At 36.1% G+C, this 16473-nt stretch overlaps 1 protein-coding gene across 2 annotated transcripts in view; it reads right to left on the bottom strand.

Moving 5' to 3' along the window:
* Nucleotides 1-16473, bottom strand: part of proser3 (proline and serine rich 3) — a 47434-nt gene that overhangs the window by 9309 nt on the left and 21652 nt on the right. For both annotated transcript variants that reach the window (XM_028823191.2, XM_028823192.2), the window contains exons 8-11: nt 16272-16402; nt 12538-12737; nt 5889-6803; nt 2417-2570 (exon numbers count right to left, since the gene is read on the bottom strand). In XM_028823191.2, coding sequence (XP_028679024.1) covers nt 2417-2570; nt 5889-6803; nt 12538-12737; nt 16272-16402 — 1400 coding nt within the window. The remainder of the gene's footprint in view (nt 1-2416; nt 2571-5888; nt 6804-12537; nt 12738-16271; nt 16403-16473) is intronic.

Raw genomic sequence — 16473 nt, 5'->3', positions numbered from 1 at the left:
TCAGTCTACTGTTAGGCAAGTTGTCTATAAATGGAGACAATTTGGTATTGTGGCTAATCTGTCTAGAAGTGGGTGCCCTGCCAAGATGACCCCAAGTGCACAATGCAAAGTCAGCATTGAGGTAAAGAAAAACCCTAGAGTGATAGCAATGGACTTGAAGAAGTCATTAGAACTGGCTAACATCTCTGTTCATGAGTCAACTATATGCAAAACATTGAACAAGAAAGGAGTCCATGGCAGGACACCAAGAAGGAAGCCATAGCTATCAAAAAAGAACATTGCTGAACACCTGAAGTTTGCGAAAGAGCACTTGGACACTCCACAACGGTACTGGGAAAATGTTTTGTGGAGTGATGAAACCAAAATTAAACTACTTGGGAGGAACAAGCAGAACTTTATTTGGCGTAAAAAGGGCACTGCATATCAACATCAAAACATCATCCCTACAGTAAAGTATGGTGGAGGGAACATCATGATCTGGGCCTGCTTTGCTGCATCAGGGCCTGGACAGCTTGCCATCACTGAGGGAAAAATTAATTGACAAGTTTATCAACAAATTCTCCAGGATAATGTGAGGGTGTCTGTCCGTCAACTTAAGCTCAGAAGAGGCTGGGTGATGCAACAGGACAATGACCCCAAACATTGCAGCAAATCCACAGCACAATGGCCCAGATCTCAATCCTATTGAGATGGTGTGGAATGACTCGAAGAGAGCCATACACAGAAGACAACTAAAGAATATGGAAGAGTTAAGGCAGTTCTGCAGGGAAGAATGGGCTCAAATCCCCCCCGCACGATGTGCAGGTCTGATCTGCAGTTACAGGAAGCGCCTGGTTGAGCTCATTACTGCCAAAGGAGGGTCAACCAGTTATTAAATCATAAGGTTCACTTACTTTTTCCACTACCACTGTGAACGTTGAATGCGTTTGTAAAATAAACACATGAAAGAGTAGAATTTTTTGTGTTTCATTGGCTTAAGCTCATTGTGTATATCAGTACCTGCGACTTAGATGAAGATCAGATCACTTTTAATGACCAATTCATGCAGTAAACCAGATAAATCCAAAGGGTTCACATACTTTTTACTTTGACTATATACAGTATGTCCAAGCTTATCATTATCTAGTATACTTCTCACACTCAAGTTTTTCACAAAGCTTATGTTCACCATCTCCAAAGTAATTTTTATAGCTCTACATCTTATATGAATCCATGTTTTCCAGCCCATGAATTAAAGACACCTTTATTATATTCATTGTTTGGCCAAATGCCCATTTCTGTCATACCTTCTGCTCCACTGCCTCCTCCTATAATCACCACCTTGGTCTTTCCTGCATTCCCTTCATGCTTTTGCTCCCATATCAAATTACTGTTTGATTAGCTTTTTCAAATGGACCTCATTTTTCACCATCACTAACTCTTTTAAAAGTCTTCCCATATCAGTCTCTATTACTGTTGGTAAAATGCAACAAGGACACTCTAAAGTAATTTAGTTGGATGAAATTTCGTAAAATAGTTTTCTTGCTTTTCATTCCTCAATTAACTGACATAGTAAATTGTTCAAACTGAATTAATTACAATTTGTTCTATGTAAAAATCAATTTTTAAATAAAATATTTTTAACACTATGGCAGTCTTAAGGTAGGAATAAACATGGGGCATATAATAACATCAATGTTTGTGCTAAAATCCCCAAACTTTTATATCTGTCATTCTTACTTTCTTCCAATTCTTTATTTTTATTTTTTTTTAAAGTGACCTAAAATGTGTGAAAAATCTTATTCATTTTCTGAGGTTATGACAGAGTACTAAACAGCAACATAGTATTTCCAAAATACATATTTTTTAAGGGAAAACTGTTAAAATGTTATCACATATAGTATATTGTTTACTTATCCTCTTCTGTTATCAAACAATTTCTTTTTCAAGAGATCTTTAAAATGGAAAATATGAAGTAGGTCATCAGAGTACAATTTAAAATGCATGTCACTTCTAAATAATGTCACCATATGGCAAAAAATCATGTACTGCTATTTCAATACTTTAAACACCATATTTTGAATCAATGAAATGACTTTTGACACAAAACCCGCATCAACACTCAAGCATTTTAAGAAAGAACTTACAGGAAGGTATGAGGCTTGCTTGCAAGGTATGTAACGTGAGCCTTGAAATTTGGTTTCTGTGAAGAGCATGATTGTAGATTAACCTTATTCTTAATGTATAATTTTTGGTACAAGTAATCTAATATAAAAATGGTTTGTGATACTGACACTGACTCTGGTGTTATAAAGAGTCCTTCCGTCAAAAAGGGCCAGCATCTCCTCTACGTATTAATATGATATTCCTCCATACACATTAAAGGTGTCAATTGTAAAAGTTTTTACTTTTCACATCATTACTAGGCCTATATTACCTTCAGCATCCTGTAGAAGTAGCTGGGTGATGATCTCAGGGGGCTGAGCTTCTTCTGCAGCAGGCTCATTGGATTGTTCAGGAGGACAGAGTGGTTTTTGAGAGCGTAGATGTGACGGGGAGTCAGGGGGAGAAAACAGCCTTTCTGAAACAACCTTAAACATGCAAATGAATTAATTACAACTAACAATGAATGATGCTAGTGAATCTGCTTTGAAGTAGTGTCTCATTTAAATAGAGATCCTAATGTGTAAAAGCAAGCTGAAAGGTCACCACTATATACAGGTTTACACTGTCGCAATATCCTACAGTTTTATGCATCTACTCTTGGCCATTTTGGAATATACCTTCCAAGTTTAAACACACTCTTATGCCACACAATTTTAACTTGTACAAGAAAAACTGGGGCAACTCTAAAAAGGAAATGACAGCATAATCTATATAAAAATGAGACAATAAATAATTTAATATACTGTTTATTATTCCATTTTATTTACAATTACGAAAATACATAACTGTCCAGAGGTGGTTCTCATTGCTTTTCATTTATATTATTAAGCTCTCAGTACTAACTGAGAAGGCCAAAATTTAATAAGACCTGCCGTTTCCCACGTAACAGGCTTGTTCGATTTTGCTACAGGATAATACTCTGGCAGTTTGCATGTTCTCCCCGTGTCTGTGTGGGTTTCCTCCGGGCGCTCCGGTTTCCTCCCATAGTCCAAAGATATGCAGGTTAGGTGGATTGGCGATTCTAAATTGGCCCTAGTGTGTGCTTGGTGTGTGGGTGTGTTTGTGTGTGTCCTGCGGTGGGTTGGCACCCTGCCCGGGATTGTTTCCTGCCTTGTGCCCTGTGTTGGCTGGGATTGGTTCCAGCAGACCCCCGTGACCCTGTGTTCGGATTCAGCGGGTTGGAAAATGGATGGATAATACTCTGGCAAAATTACGCCATGTACTGCCCCATTATACCATACTAGCCCATTATAGACTGTATACAGACCTCTTTCATATTTAACCATATGCATAAAGGGCACTAACACTTACTTGCAGAATGCAGATATATAAGGGGGGTGGGGGGAGAAGGAAAGTTGGCTGGCACCCAACAACCTGGCAAAGAACATTCCAAGATGATCTGAAGACCATCAATGTCGCACTTAAAAACAATAAAAGCTACAGCTGTTGAACAAAAGTGATGGAAAACAGTTGTTACTCGATTTACCCGGTTGCGCAGGAGGAACTAAACTAATATTTTTGCTTCCTGCCTTTCTAGTCATTATATATGAAAACTACTTGTATGTGAATGCTTCATAAATCTTTCAAAACACAGCACAACATAAGGACAAGACTATATGGTGTTTGTTTGAAACATGTATATAGACAGCAAGTGTGCCCTGACAATGTATTGAATACTGTATACTACTATACAAATAAGCAATAAATTTACATATTTAGGAAGTGGCACAAAACTACTAATAGTAGATTTTACCAGTCTGTCAAAACTATGAGACTGAATGAGCACAGTATAGTGTTTCCTATATAACGTCAATGCATAAAATTCGTTTTTAACTAGCATACAAGAATTTTAGCTTAATATCCACCAAATCGTATAAATGCTGGCCCAAAATAAACTGGATTTACTGATTAAAAAGATTACTGATACTAAAAAGAAAACAATCAATGTACAGAAATGCCATTCTGTTATATTACATGACAGAAACTGAAAATAAATTTACATTATTTTTACTGTACTCCCAAGTATAAGTCTTTGGCTCACATCCTGTCTTCCTCAGATCCTTTTTATTTATTGAAATAAAGATCTGGTAGAAATACTCATGTATAGGTTTCACAAACGGCCTTTTGTAACTCTCAGCCATGACGAATTATAGCAAATGGGTTCATTCTTCGAAACTCCAGAGAACCAAAGCAGCTTTGTAAAGCTACTAAGAAAACATCCTCTCTGTAAAAGGGGCAGCATCAGTAAGAATCCTACATACAACCATACAATTAAACTTAAAACTGCGAGCGTTGCACAGTGCCTATTGGAAGCCGAGATTGTAGATATGCACAGTACATTAATTGCTGGAGATAACTGAATTTATTGTATAGGTTCATTAATATTCCATAGACTGCATGTGTTAAAAAGTGAATGTGGGCTTTACCTGCCTGTTGATTATTTCAAAAACTGAAGTTCATGGATTGATTTACAAGGAGTACAGTCACCTGCATTCTAAACTGCAATATACTGGATTGTCCTTCATTGTGAATCCCGACCACTGGAATCAAGTTATTAATAATTACACCATGTAAGAAAATGGAGAACATAGTTTGTGTAACAAATTATGTTATATCCATCCATCCATTATCCAACCCGCTATATTCTAACACAGGGTCACGGGGGTTTGCTAGAGCCAATCCCAGCCATCACAGGGCGCAAGGCAAGAAACAAACCCTGGGCGGGGTGCCAGCCCACTGCAGGGCACACAAACACACACACACACACACCCCAAGCACACACTAGGGACAATTAAGGATCACCATTGCACCTAACCTGCATGTCTCTGGACTGTGGGAGGAAACCCATGCAGACATGGGGAGAACATGCAAACTCCACGCAGGGAGGACCCGGGAAGCGAACCCAGGTCTCCTTACTGCGAGGCAGCAGCGCTACCACTGCACCACCGTGCCGCCCACAATTATGATACATTTTCCCAAAAAAACTGTACAAATGAAAATTAAAATTAAAAAAAAAAATTCAGCAATTTTTTTGGAGGAATAGTGTTAATAGAAATGTACATAAATTTCATGTTGTCCTTACAATAAATTATAATAAATCAGAACAGTAGTATAGAGGTTAGCGATGATACTGCTTATGTCCACAGACTAGTGTTCGATTATGTTTATGTGTTAATAATTTTGTGCTACAGAGTAATATTCTTAGATGTACTGTATTGATCAATTCATCGGTGTGCATAAAAGCTTTCAATGAAGATATACATCACACTGATTGACAACATGTACACATTACATTTAACAAAAACTGCTATTAATGTTCTGCCAGAAACAAGGGGAAAAAGTCATCAAAAAAACTGCAGCAAAAGAAATTAAATATACCATATATATTAATTTTTGAGATAATACAGGGAATTTTGCAATACTATTATATCAAGTATATTGGTGCCACATGCGAAAAAATCAAAATTCACATAAAGTATTTTATTTGAGCAAACATTCAAATTCCTTTATTTAGATTAATATTGTGACTACATTATAGTTTCCTTGTTGGCTACTTTTCATTTATCCATATTCTTTTTAATTTGCATATTGTTTCTCTGGGAAAACTGTTTCTATATTTTATTGGAGATGATCTTTGTGGATAATGGGACAGTTGTCAGCATAAAAAGGTGCAGGAATTTAGATATACCTAAAGTTAAATTCACTTCATTTATTATCATCTATTTTATTTTAGAATTACTTACTTGTTCCAGAGCTCTGCGAAGTGGAGAGGGTGCGGCTGTTACCTCCTTTTCTTTCCTTGTCAAATTCACATCCCTCTCTGTGTTTGGTCTCGGTCTTCTTTTTTCTTTAGTCAATGTGCTCTCCACTTCCCTAGAGGTTCTCTTTTTATCGTGTGCAGGTTTACTCTGTTCATTGCGCCCATGCACGCGTGTCAGGCCTACACCATGTATGTTTTGTTTTTGTGAAGGCTTGTGGTTTCCATTGTCTCTGGCAGGAACATCCTTTGCTTTGGTTTGCTGTTTGCTCATTGTAGACTCTAGTTCATCCTTAGGTGTACAAAGCTGAACAGAATTTTTAGAAGCTGCCATACCAAGAGTCAACATTGTTTCATGTAAAGGAAGATGTCTGGGAGTTTTGAATTTTTTCTGTTGCATCCCTAAATCTTGTGGTTTGTCTTTCAAAAATTTTCTATGGTCATCTTCAGAACCAATTTTCCTTGGCTCCTGAAAGGCACAGCCTGTAGAAAATGTATCAGACAACATGGAAGATGCAGAGCTATTTAGATGCTCTTCAGAATTTATTTCTAATGAGTTTTGTTCCTCACTTTCTCTTTGTAATCTCTGCTGCAATTCCTTACTGGATGAGCAATCCATTGAATGTTTCAATGTATCATTAAGGTGTTGCATTCTCTTAACTGTGCCTTTTGATTCAAGTGAACAGTAGTGACCTTCATGTGGACAGGGAAGAACATCACAAAGCAAATGATGATGAGGTGGTACATCAGCTGACTTGTGTTCTAATGAAGGGCTGGCAATAGGATATATATGGTTTACGTTAGACACAGATAATGAGACATTTTCTCGTTTTTCCGAGTTCCTTGTTGGATTAAGTTCTGTCCTATCCACAGCACCCGATAAGACAATGCGGTCTTCTCCCTTCAATGCAAAAAATAACCAGTTAGTTTCCCAAACTAATTTCTGAATATTAATGTAAGAAATCTCACTCCTGCCTCTACAAATATTGTAAAAATAAAGCATGCAGAAAAAGGTCCTTAAATAATTAATTTAGCAATTTGGCAAACTTGATGTAGCTAACTTTAAATTTGGAGTCATGTGATCTCTATTTCAAGAAACATCTAACCTGTAAATCAGTCAAGGAGTATTAAGATGAAAAGTTCAACATTAATTGAAGGCACCAGGCTTTTAAGAACATCCACAGATTCTCACTATCAAGGGTCTGAAAATTTGGTTCTGTGAAGCTTTTGTAAATTGGCAGTGACTGCATAAAAAGAAACCTATGTATTTTAAAGTCCTGCCTCGCAGATGTGAGCAGGGAGCCTCATAATGATGTCTTTTTGATGTACTGTAAATTATAATAAAGAGGACTTTGTGGGTTTGGCTATATTCTTTAAATATAAATTTGGGTAGGACTGCAGGGACACATGAGGCTGTTGGGAGAGTTCTAGAAAGGTTGGCTGCAAGTGTTTTACAAGACATTACATCTCAGAAGTGACACCTGGATGAGGCTTAAAAGCTTCTTCTGGTTTTATTTCAGGTGAACTTGGAATTGAGATAGGAGGTAAAGGCAAGAGCTGAACTGATGGAAGGAGACAGTTCAGCGGCAGTGAGTAAAAGCGCAAAGCTTTTTAAATAAATATTTTGAATATGTCAGTTGTGGGAGATTGCCTTAGATGCTTCACTGGATAATAACGGATTGCACCTGAGGAACAGTAGGCTAGTTGTTTTATTCACATTTATGTTTCACTTTGTGTTCTTCTTGTGCTTAACTCTCAATCATTTGCCTTATTTGTATAATATATGCACCTTCTTCCATAGCTTTGGTCCTTATTTGTGTTCAGGAATGGCAGAAGACTACCTCTTTCAATCCTCTCTATATATTATATAATATTATATATATATATATATATATATATATATATATATAATATTATATATATATATATATAATATTATATATATATATATATATATATATATATATATATATATATATATATATATAATATTATATATATATATAATATTATATATATATATATATATAATATTATATATATATATATATATATATAATATTATATATATATATATATATATAATATTATATATATATATATATATATATATAATATTATATATATATAAATATATATTATATATATATATAATATTATATATAAATATATATTATATATATATATATAATATTATATATAAATATATATATATATATATATAATATTATATATATATATATATATATATATATATATATATATATAATATTATATATAAATATATATTATATATATATATATAATATTATATATAAATATATATATATATATATATAATATTATATATATATATATATATATATATATATATATATATATATATATATATATATATATATATATATATATATATATATATATATATATATATATATATATATATATATATATATAAATAGCGCATCACTTTTTCCACATTTTGTTATGTTACAGCCTTATTCCAAAATGGATTAAATTCATTTTTTTCTCAGAATTCTACACACAACACCCCATAATGACAACGTGAAAAAAGTTTACTTGAGGTTTTTGCAAATTTATTAAAAATAAAAAAACTGAGAAATCCCATGTACATAAGTATTCACAGCCTTTGCTCAATACTTTGTCGATGCACCTTTGGCAGCAATTCCAGCCTCAAGTCTTTTTGAATATGATGCCACAAGCTTGGCACACCTATCCTTGGCCAGTTTCGCCCATTCCTCTTTGCAGCACCTCTCAAGCTCCATCAGGTTGGATTGGAAGCATTGGTGCACAGTCATTTTAAAATCTCTCCAGAAATGTTCAATCAGATTCAAGTCTGGGCTCTGGCTGGGCCACTCAAGGACATTCACAGAGTTGTCCTGAAGCCACTCCTTTGATATCTTGGCTGTGTGCTTAGGGTCGTTGTCCTGCTGAAAGATGAACTGTCACCCCAGTCTGAGGTCAAGATTTGAACATTGCTGCAGTTATCTTTCCCTTTATCCTGACTAGTCTCCCAGTCCCTGCTGCTGAAAATCATCCCCACAGCATGATGCTGCCACCGCCATGCTTCACTGTAGGGATGGTATTGGCCTGGTGATGAGCGGTGCCTGGTTTCCACCAAACATGACGCCTGGCATTCACACCAAAGAGTTCAATCTTTGTCTCATCAGACCAGAGAATTTTCTTTCTCATGGTCTGAGAGTCCTTCAGGTGCCTTTTGGCAAACTCCAGGTGGGCTGCCATGTGCCTTTTACCAAGGATTGGCTTCCGTCTGGCCACTCTACCATACAGGCCTGATTGGTGGATTGCTGCAGAGATGGTTGTCCTTCTTGAAGGTTCTCCTCTCTCCACAGAGGACCTCTGGAGCTCTGACAGAGTGACCATCGGGTTCTTGGTCACCTCCCTGACTAAGGCCCTTCTCCCCCGATTGCTCAGTTTAGATGGCCGGCCAGCTCTAGGAAGAGTCCTGGTGGTTTCGAACTTCTTCCACTTATGGATGATGGAGGCCACTGTGCTCATTGGGACCTTCAAAGCAGCAGAAATTTTTCTGTAGCCTTCCCCAGATTTGTGCCTCGAGACAATCCTGTCTTGGAGGTCTACAGACAATTCCTTTGACTTCCTGCTTGGTTTGTGCTCTGACATGAACTGTCAACGGTGGGACCTCATATAGACAGGTGTGTGCCTTTCCAAATCATGTCCAATCAACTGAATTTACTACAGGTGGACTCCAATTAAGCTGCAGAAACATCTCAAGGATGATCAGGGGAAACAGGATGCACCTGAGCTTCATGGCAAAGGCTGTGAATACTTATGTACATGTGCTTTCTCAATTTTTTTATTTTTAATAAATTTGCAAAAACCTCAAGTAAACTTTATTCATGTTGTCATTATGGGGTGTTTTGTGTAGAATTCTGAGGAAAAAAATTAATTTAATCCATTTTGGAATAAGGCTGTAACATAACAAAATGTGGAAAAAGTGATGCGCTATGAATACTTTACGGATGCACTGTATGTTGATATTGTTTGGCTTTAAAGTTTAAGTTGGAGACTTGTAGATCATCTAATTCGTGTTGTCATCAGGGAAAAGTAGTGTTTCTTCCGAATAAAAAGGCGTATCCAGGAGAAATAAAAGATTTGTTATTTGGTGAAAGTGAAATCCACAAACACTACAGGCAAAATATCCACATCTACAATAATCTGTTCATGCTTGCAGCATTCAAATGGTCAAAACGTAGATTTACATAATTCAGGACCATACGCTATGAGAATCTGTGGTCCCACAACAATTAAAGCTACTACAAGTTTAATTTCAAAGAAACCACAATTCTGTCAGGTTTATATTTATGATCACGGAGAAGAGATGCAACATAGAATAGAAAGAGTTAAACGATTGGACGTATTAGAAATAATACAGCCAATAATGGATACAAACCCATACGTCCAAAAGTACTGCACTTTACACACAATTTATCTGAAAAACACGGACAAATAAGTTTTGTTGGAATTCTGTATGAATCTGAAAGATCACGCTCGCATATATAATAAACCAACGTGTGACGAACTGTCAGCGATAACAGTTTTGAAAGATGGAGATATCCAAGACAGAGCTGATATTCACGTTTATCCAAAAGCACAACATGATTCATCACAAGCGGCAGATCCGGGGAATGACTAGCGCGTAGGGCTTGCACGGGGTTGGTGAGCGAAGTGAGCAAGGGGTAGAGCCCCCTAGTACTAAATAAAAATGTACTAAAATACAGAACTTCATTTAACTTACTAAAAAATACAAATCAGATTATCTTGTATACTCTTTACTCATGTTTGGTTACTCTTCCACTACCTGATTCCTAGTGAAAAAAAAATTAAGTTTGGAAGATCCCCAAAATTTTCACAAAGTACTGTGTAATCCAAAGAAAATTACTGGGACTCAACTTCCAGATATTATTAAAACAATCGTACTACTATAATGTGTAAGCAACTTATGGTAATAGCACAATCTCATCAGTAAAGTGATGAATTAGGTTTTTCATAGGAAATTAATCATGAAGCCCTTGAAATTTGTAAAGGAAGGCAAAGTAGCACAATGGCTAGTATAGCTTCTCCATGGATTCAGAGTTCTAAGTTGAAATACTTAACAAGATTATTGAGACTCCAAAGTCTTCCCAAATTTGCGCAATATTTTTCTCTTGGGTGTTCCATTTGTACTTCCACATCCAAAAAGGTGTGCTGGTTTTGGTAATTGCTGATTCCAAATCATCTCTGTGTCTGTGTGTACATGTATGTGATTGTGAGTGAACCCCGCAATGTACTGGTACCCTGTTTAGGGTTGCTTCCTGTCTCTTGCACCCAGTCCTATGGGGACAGGCTCCAGCTACTTACAAACATGAATTGGATTAATTGGGTCTCAGAAAGGAGTATATGATATGAAATTGATATAAAATGATTTCTGTATATGTAGCATGTCAAACCCTATGAAAAACAGACTTGTGTAGCCCGGACACTAAAAACATTGGCAACTGATGTAAGGATATGCCACTGAAAAAGCAGCTGCTACAAGGCATGTATGAGACTACTTTATTTAAACAACATACCTCTGAAAAGTGAATAATTTTACATGTACATCAGGTATACATGGACATAGAGCTGGTGCACTGCTACAAGTACTTGGGGTTCCGTGTCAGTGACAAACTAGGCAGGTCTTGTAATACAGAGGAAATATAGAAGAAAAGTACAGAAGAGACTCTTTTAATGTGTGTAATGACGTACTTTATATATTTTAAACTTTGTGATGGCCACTGCAGTTTATTATGCTGTGCTGTGCTGGGCTGGTAACATCACAGCAAGAGAGTCCCACTCAATCAACAAGCTAATTAAAAAAGCAAGTTAAGTTATGGAGTGCACTTTTGACCTGCAAAAGGCAGTAGTGGTGGAGAGGATGAATACAAGACTGATGGCCACTTTGAACAATGCTGTTCATCCCTTTAATGACACAGTTACAATGAGTACTTTCAGCCAACAAATTATTCAGCAAAAATGCGTCAAGAAACACTACTGGGGCCCTTTATAGCAACAGTAAAGTGGCTATATAATGCATCACTGGGACTTAACTGTTGAGTCAGAAGTTTTCTTTCTTTTTAGTTATTCTGATATATATTTGAGAGGGGTTTGTTGTTTGTCATAATATAATATTATTTATATATTGGGTTTCTATAAAAAGCCAAATTTCCCCCAGGGAAAAATAAAGTTTGTTCACTCCTCTCATATATATATATATCTTCCTAATTATATTTGTATGCTGTAAAATCATATTTACACAATATCGTTTAAGAAACTTGCCTAGCTTTACTGCAAGGAAACAAACCAACAATGAGCCTTATTCTATCCAATTTAGTCTTATTTCCAAGCTGCTGTCTGCGTAAGTGGACATTATATTAAAAACTGCTTTTTTGTCCTGTTTTTTATTTTAAATGCACAACTATAGGTGAAAGAAGCTGTGATTGGCCCAAATCTATGAAAACCAAACATTAATTGATGTGTAATTCATAGCAATTTTACCACTTGCCAGTGTACCCTGAACAGTACTCAGTTTGCTAAAGTAACAAATAAATGATAACCTGTTCAGAGAGTCTGACAGGCGGTGAATAAGAGTCCCTCCTTGATAAAATAGGAAGAGAGTTTTCTCTTGCAAGCTCCAATTTTCTTCGTAATCTCCACTGATACAAAATATCTTCTTCTGGTCGAACCACTGTTTTTATTGTTCCAAGAGCTGGTCCAGCCATTGAAGTTGTAGGTAGATGAGAAAGGTTTAGGCCACCTGAAGTGGACAAAAGCAGAATTTTAAAGAAAAAAATACCTGCTTTCAAAATAAATAAATAAATACATTTTCTCCTGATATTCTAAAGGTAAAACACATACATTTATTGATAAAGTATTAATAATATTGTTACTGTATAAAGAATGTCTTTTTTAGCTTATTCTAGTATATTGAACAAAATCTGATCAACCTGTTAAGGACCAAACATGATTATAGACTTCTTTAACTGAAAAATGCAGAAATAGCGCGATACATTAGGACCAGTGTCCAATAAAAACAGGATTTCTACATCTTATTCTTTATGTATTTGTGGAATGTGTTCTTGATTTTTGTTTAACCTTCACTCAATTCTCTGCAGTATTGAGAACATTAGAACAATCTAGACGAGAACAGGCCATTTAGTCCAACAAAGCTCGGCAATCCTATCCACTTAATTCTTCTAAAAAAACATCAACTCTTATTCCAAACGTCTTATTCCAAGTGACTATGGTTCTCTGTGTAAAGAAAAACTTCCTAATGTTTGTGCAAAATTTACCCTTAACAAGTTTACATCTGTGTTCCTATGTTCTTGATGAACTCATTTTAAAATAACAGTTTCGATCCACTATACCAATTCACTTCATAATTTTAAACAATTCAATCATGTCACCTCTTAATCTTCTTTTGCTTAAATTGGAAAGGCTCAGCTCTTTTAATCTTTCTTCACAATTCATCCCCTGTAGTCCTGAAATGAGCCTAGTCGCTCTTCTCTGGACCTTTTCCAGAGCTACTATGTCCTTTTAGTAGCCTGGAGACCAAAACTGCACACAGTACTCCAGATGAGGCCTCACCAGTGCATTATAAAGCTTAAGCATAACCTCCTTGGACTTGTACTCCACACATCGTGCTATAAAACCTAACATTCCATTTGCCTTCTTAATTCTGGACACTATCTGAAAGTTTATAGTGTAGAGTTCCATTACGACTCCTAAATCCTTCTCATAAGGTGTACTCTCTATTTTTAGACCTCCCATTGTGTATTCAAAACTCACATTTTTACCCCCCATGTGTAATACCTTACATTTACAGACATTAAATTTCATCTGCCACAAATCTGCCCAAGATTGTATGCTGTCCAAATATTTCTGTAATGATTTAATGAATTCCAAATTATCTGCAAATTCACCTATCTTGGCATCATCTGCAAACTTAACCAGCTTGTTGCTTGTATTCCTATCCAAAAATTTATATATGTTAAAAATAGCAGCGGAACCTAGCACAGACCCCTGTGGGACACCACTCTTAACGTCAGTCAATTCTGATAAGATTTCTTGCAACATAGCCCTCTGCTTCTTGTGTCTGAGCGAATTTTGCCCCCATCTATAAACCTCACCCTAAACACCCACTTCTTTTAGTTTGATGCTCAACCTCTCGTGTGGCACCTTATCACATACTTTCTGAAAGTCCAGATAAATAATATCATAAGCTCCACTTTGATGATATACTTTTGTTGCTTCCTCATAGAATTCCAGCATGTTAGTAAAATATGACCTCCATCTTCTGAACCCATACTGACTGTTCAGAACAACTCCTATACTTGCCATGTGCTGCTCAATCATATTCTTAATAATTCCTTCTATTAATTTTCACGTGATGCACAATTAAGCTTACTGGCCTACAGTTGCTTGGGTCTGCCCGGTCATCCTTTTAAAATAACGGGATAATGTTTGCTATTTTCTTGTCCTTCAGAATCTCCCCAGTATGTGACTTCCAAATACTGTATTCTTCTTATTGGTTTTTCTCATACACCCTACTATTCACTTTGGAGTTATTAGTCGTATACGCCTTATACAGCTGTTTTATCCTTTGCTGCTTCTCTTTTACCTCTTTATTAACCCACTGCATATTTTGTTTTAAATTTCCTATTAATTCTAAATTTAGGTTTGTACCTATCCTGCAATATATGTAAAACATTTTTAAACCTGTTCCACTGCTCCTCGGCTGTCTCCACACTTAAAAGCGTATCCTAGCCAATCCTCCTTAGATTTTGCTGCATCTGCTCAAAATTTGCCCTACCAAAGTTAAACTTAACAATTTTAGTCTTTGCATCCACACTCTTACAAAACTCTGAGAACTGTATTATTATGGTTACTTGACCCTACTGGTTCAATTACCTCTACACCCTCAATTCTATTCTGATTTTAACAAAATACTAAATCCAGACAGGCTTCACCCCATGTTGATGCTTTAACATACTGTGTTAAAAAACAGTCACAGATTACTTCTAAAAACTCCAACATTTGCAAAGTTATCCCAGTTAATATTCAGATAGTTAATGTCCCTCATGACTATAATATCCCAATATCCCTCTGTAAACTTACCTCTTTAATATTACTAAAAAGACGTGTTGAAATTACTGTCTACATTGGGTGGTCTATAACACACTCCTAAAATAAGGCCTCTTTCTTTAACACTTTCTAGGCAAAGCCACATGTCCTCACTAAGGTGGGGCTCATCGTCCAACTGAAGAGGTCTTGCATTTAAATTCTGTTTGTCATAAACAGCAACCCCACCTCCTTTTCTGTTCTGTCTATCCTTTCTATAACATGTGTATCCCTCTATGTTATACTCATTCCCATCTTTGCTATTTAGACAGGCTTCTCTAATTGCTATAATATCATAATTATGCCCAGCTACATATCCAATCCAACCTACTTTCCTTATTTTTGATAATTCTAGCATTAAGGCAAGCTATTTATAATGTGTTAGTCTTTTTACATTTAAATGTTGGGTTAGAATTTACATTACTACACATTTTTATTTTTGCACTATTGTTTGTTCCTTCAGGTATAGTTCTAAACTTGGCCTGTCCTAAACTCCATGCCCCCCTTTTTCCTACTTTATACAATCCTCAACTAACCTACTCATATGCCTTCCAAATACACAGAGCGGAACAGGAAGAGTACCAATGCCCCATAAACCTATACACATTAAGCCTTCTAATCTCATTGATATTACCTGAACTGGCGCATGGCACAGATAGAACTTCAGAGTAAGCTATCTTGTCAGTTCTGCTCCTCAGCTTGGCACCTAACTCTTTTAATTTGAATCAAAGAACTGAGAGACTACTCTTATCTATGTAAAAAAGAAAAGAAGAGCAAGCTAAGGTGGTATTCATCTAACCATTACTGCCAAAAATCCAAATATACATTTCCATGAAGGCCATACAAAGGACACTTAAAATACCAAGTAAAGTTGCACGTTCTCTTACATTTAGACAATTTTTGATATTTACAAGATGGCAGAGGAAGTCTGCAATATAATAACCAAAAAGCATTTCTTCTCTCTTCAGACTTTTAAAACTTTGGCAGCATGATTGTGCTTCAATAGAAATAAAATACTAATTTAATCAAAATGGAAAGGAAAATCTCCATTTGTGATGACTTCACCAGTGTAGCCTTAGACCATGTAGTCGGTGAGGCATATAGTGAAAAACTAATGGCTGGCACAAGTCTGATAAACTTTCTAACACCCACAGAGGTTAAAAAAAGTTACCTGCTGCAGTGTCAAAGAAACTGGGGACCTCAGGCCTACGTTCTGGCTCATCTGAAGGAATGGGAAATGAGATGTCAGAAGAACCCAAGCCATTGGAGCTTACAGGTCCCAATACGCTGATGGTGGTATGGCTACAGAAAAAAAACATTCAGTTAACAGATGTCAAGCAGAAGCATGCATAAGGAAAGTAGAAAAAAAAAAT

This window comes from Erpetoichthys calabaricus, chromosome 17, assembly GCF_900747795.2.
Source record: "Erpetoichthys calabaricus chromosome 17, fErpCal1.3, whole genome shotgun sequence".
Classification (NCBI taxonomy): domain Eukaryota; kingdom Metazoa; phylum Chordata; class Cladistia; order Polypteriformes; family Polypteridae; genus Erpetoichthys; species Erpetoichthys calabaricus.
Note: the sequence above shows the minus strand (reverse complement) of the source record. Positions and strands in the feature narration are given on the sequence as shown.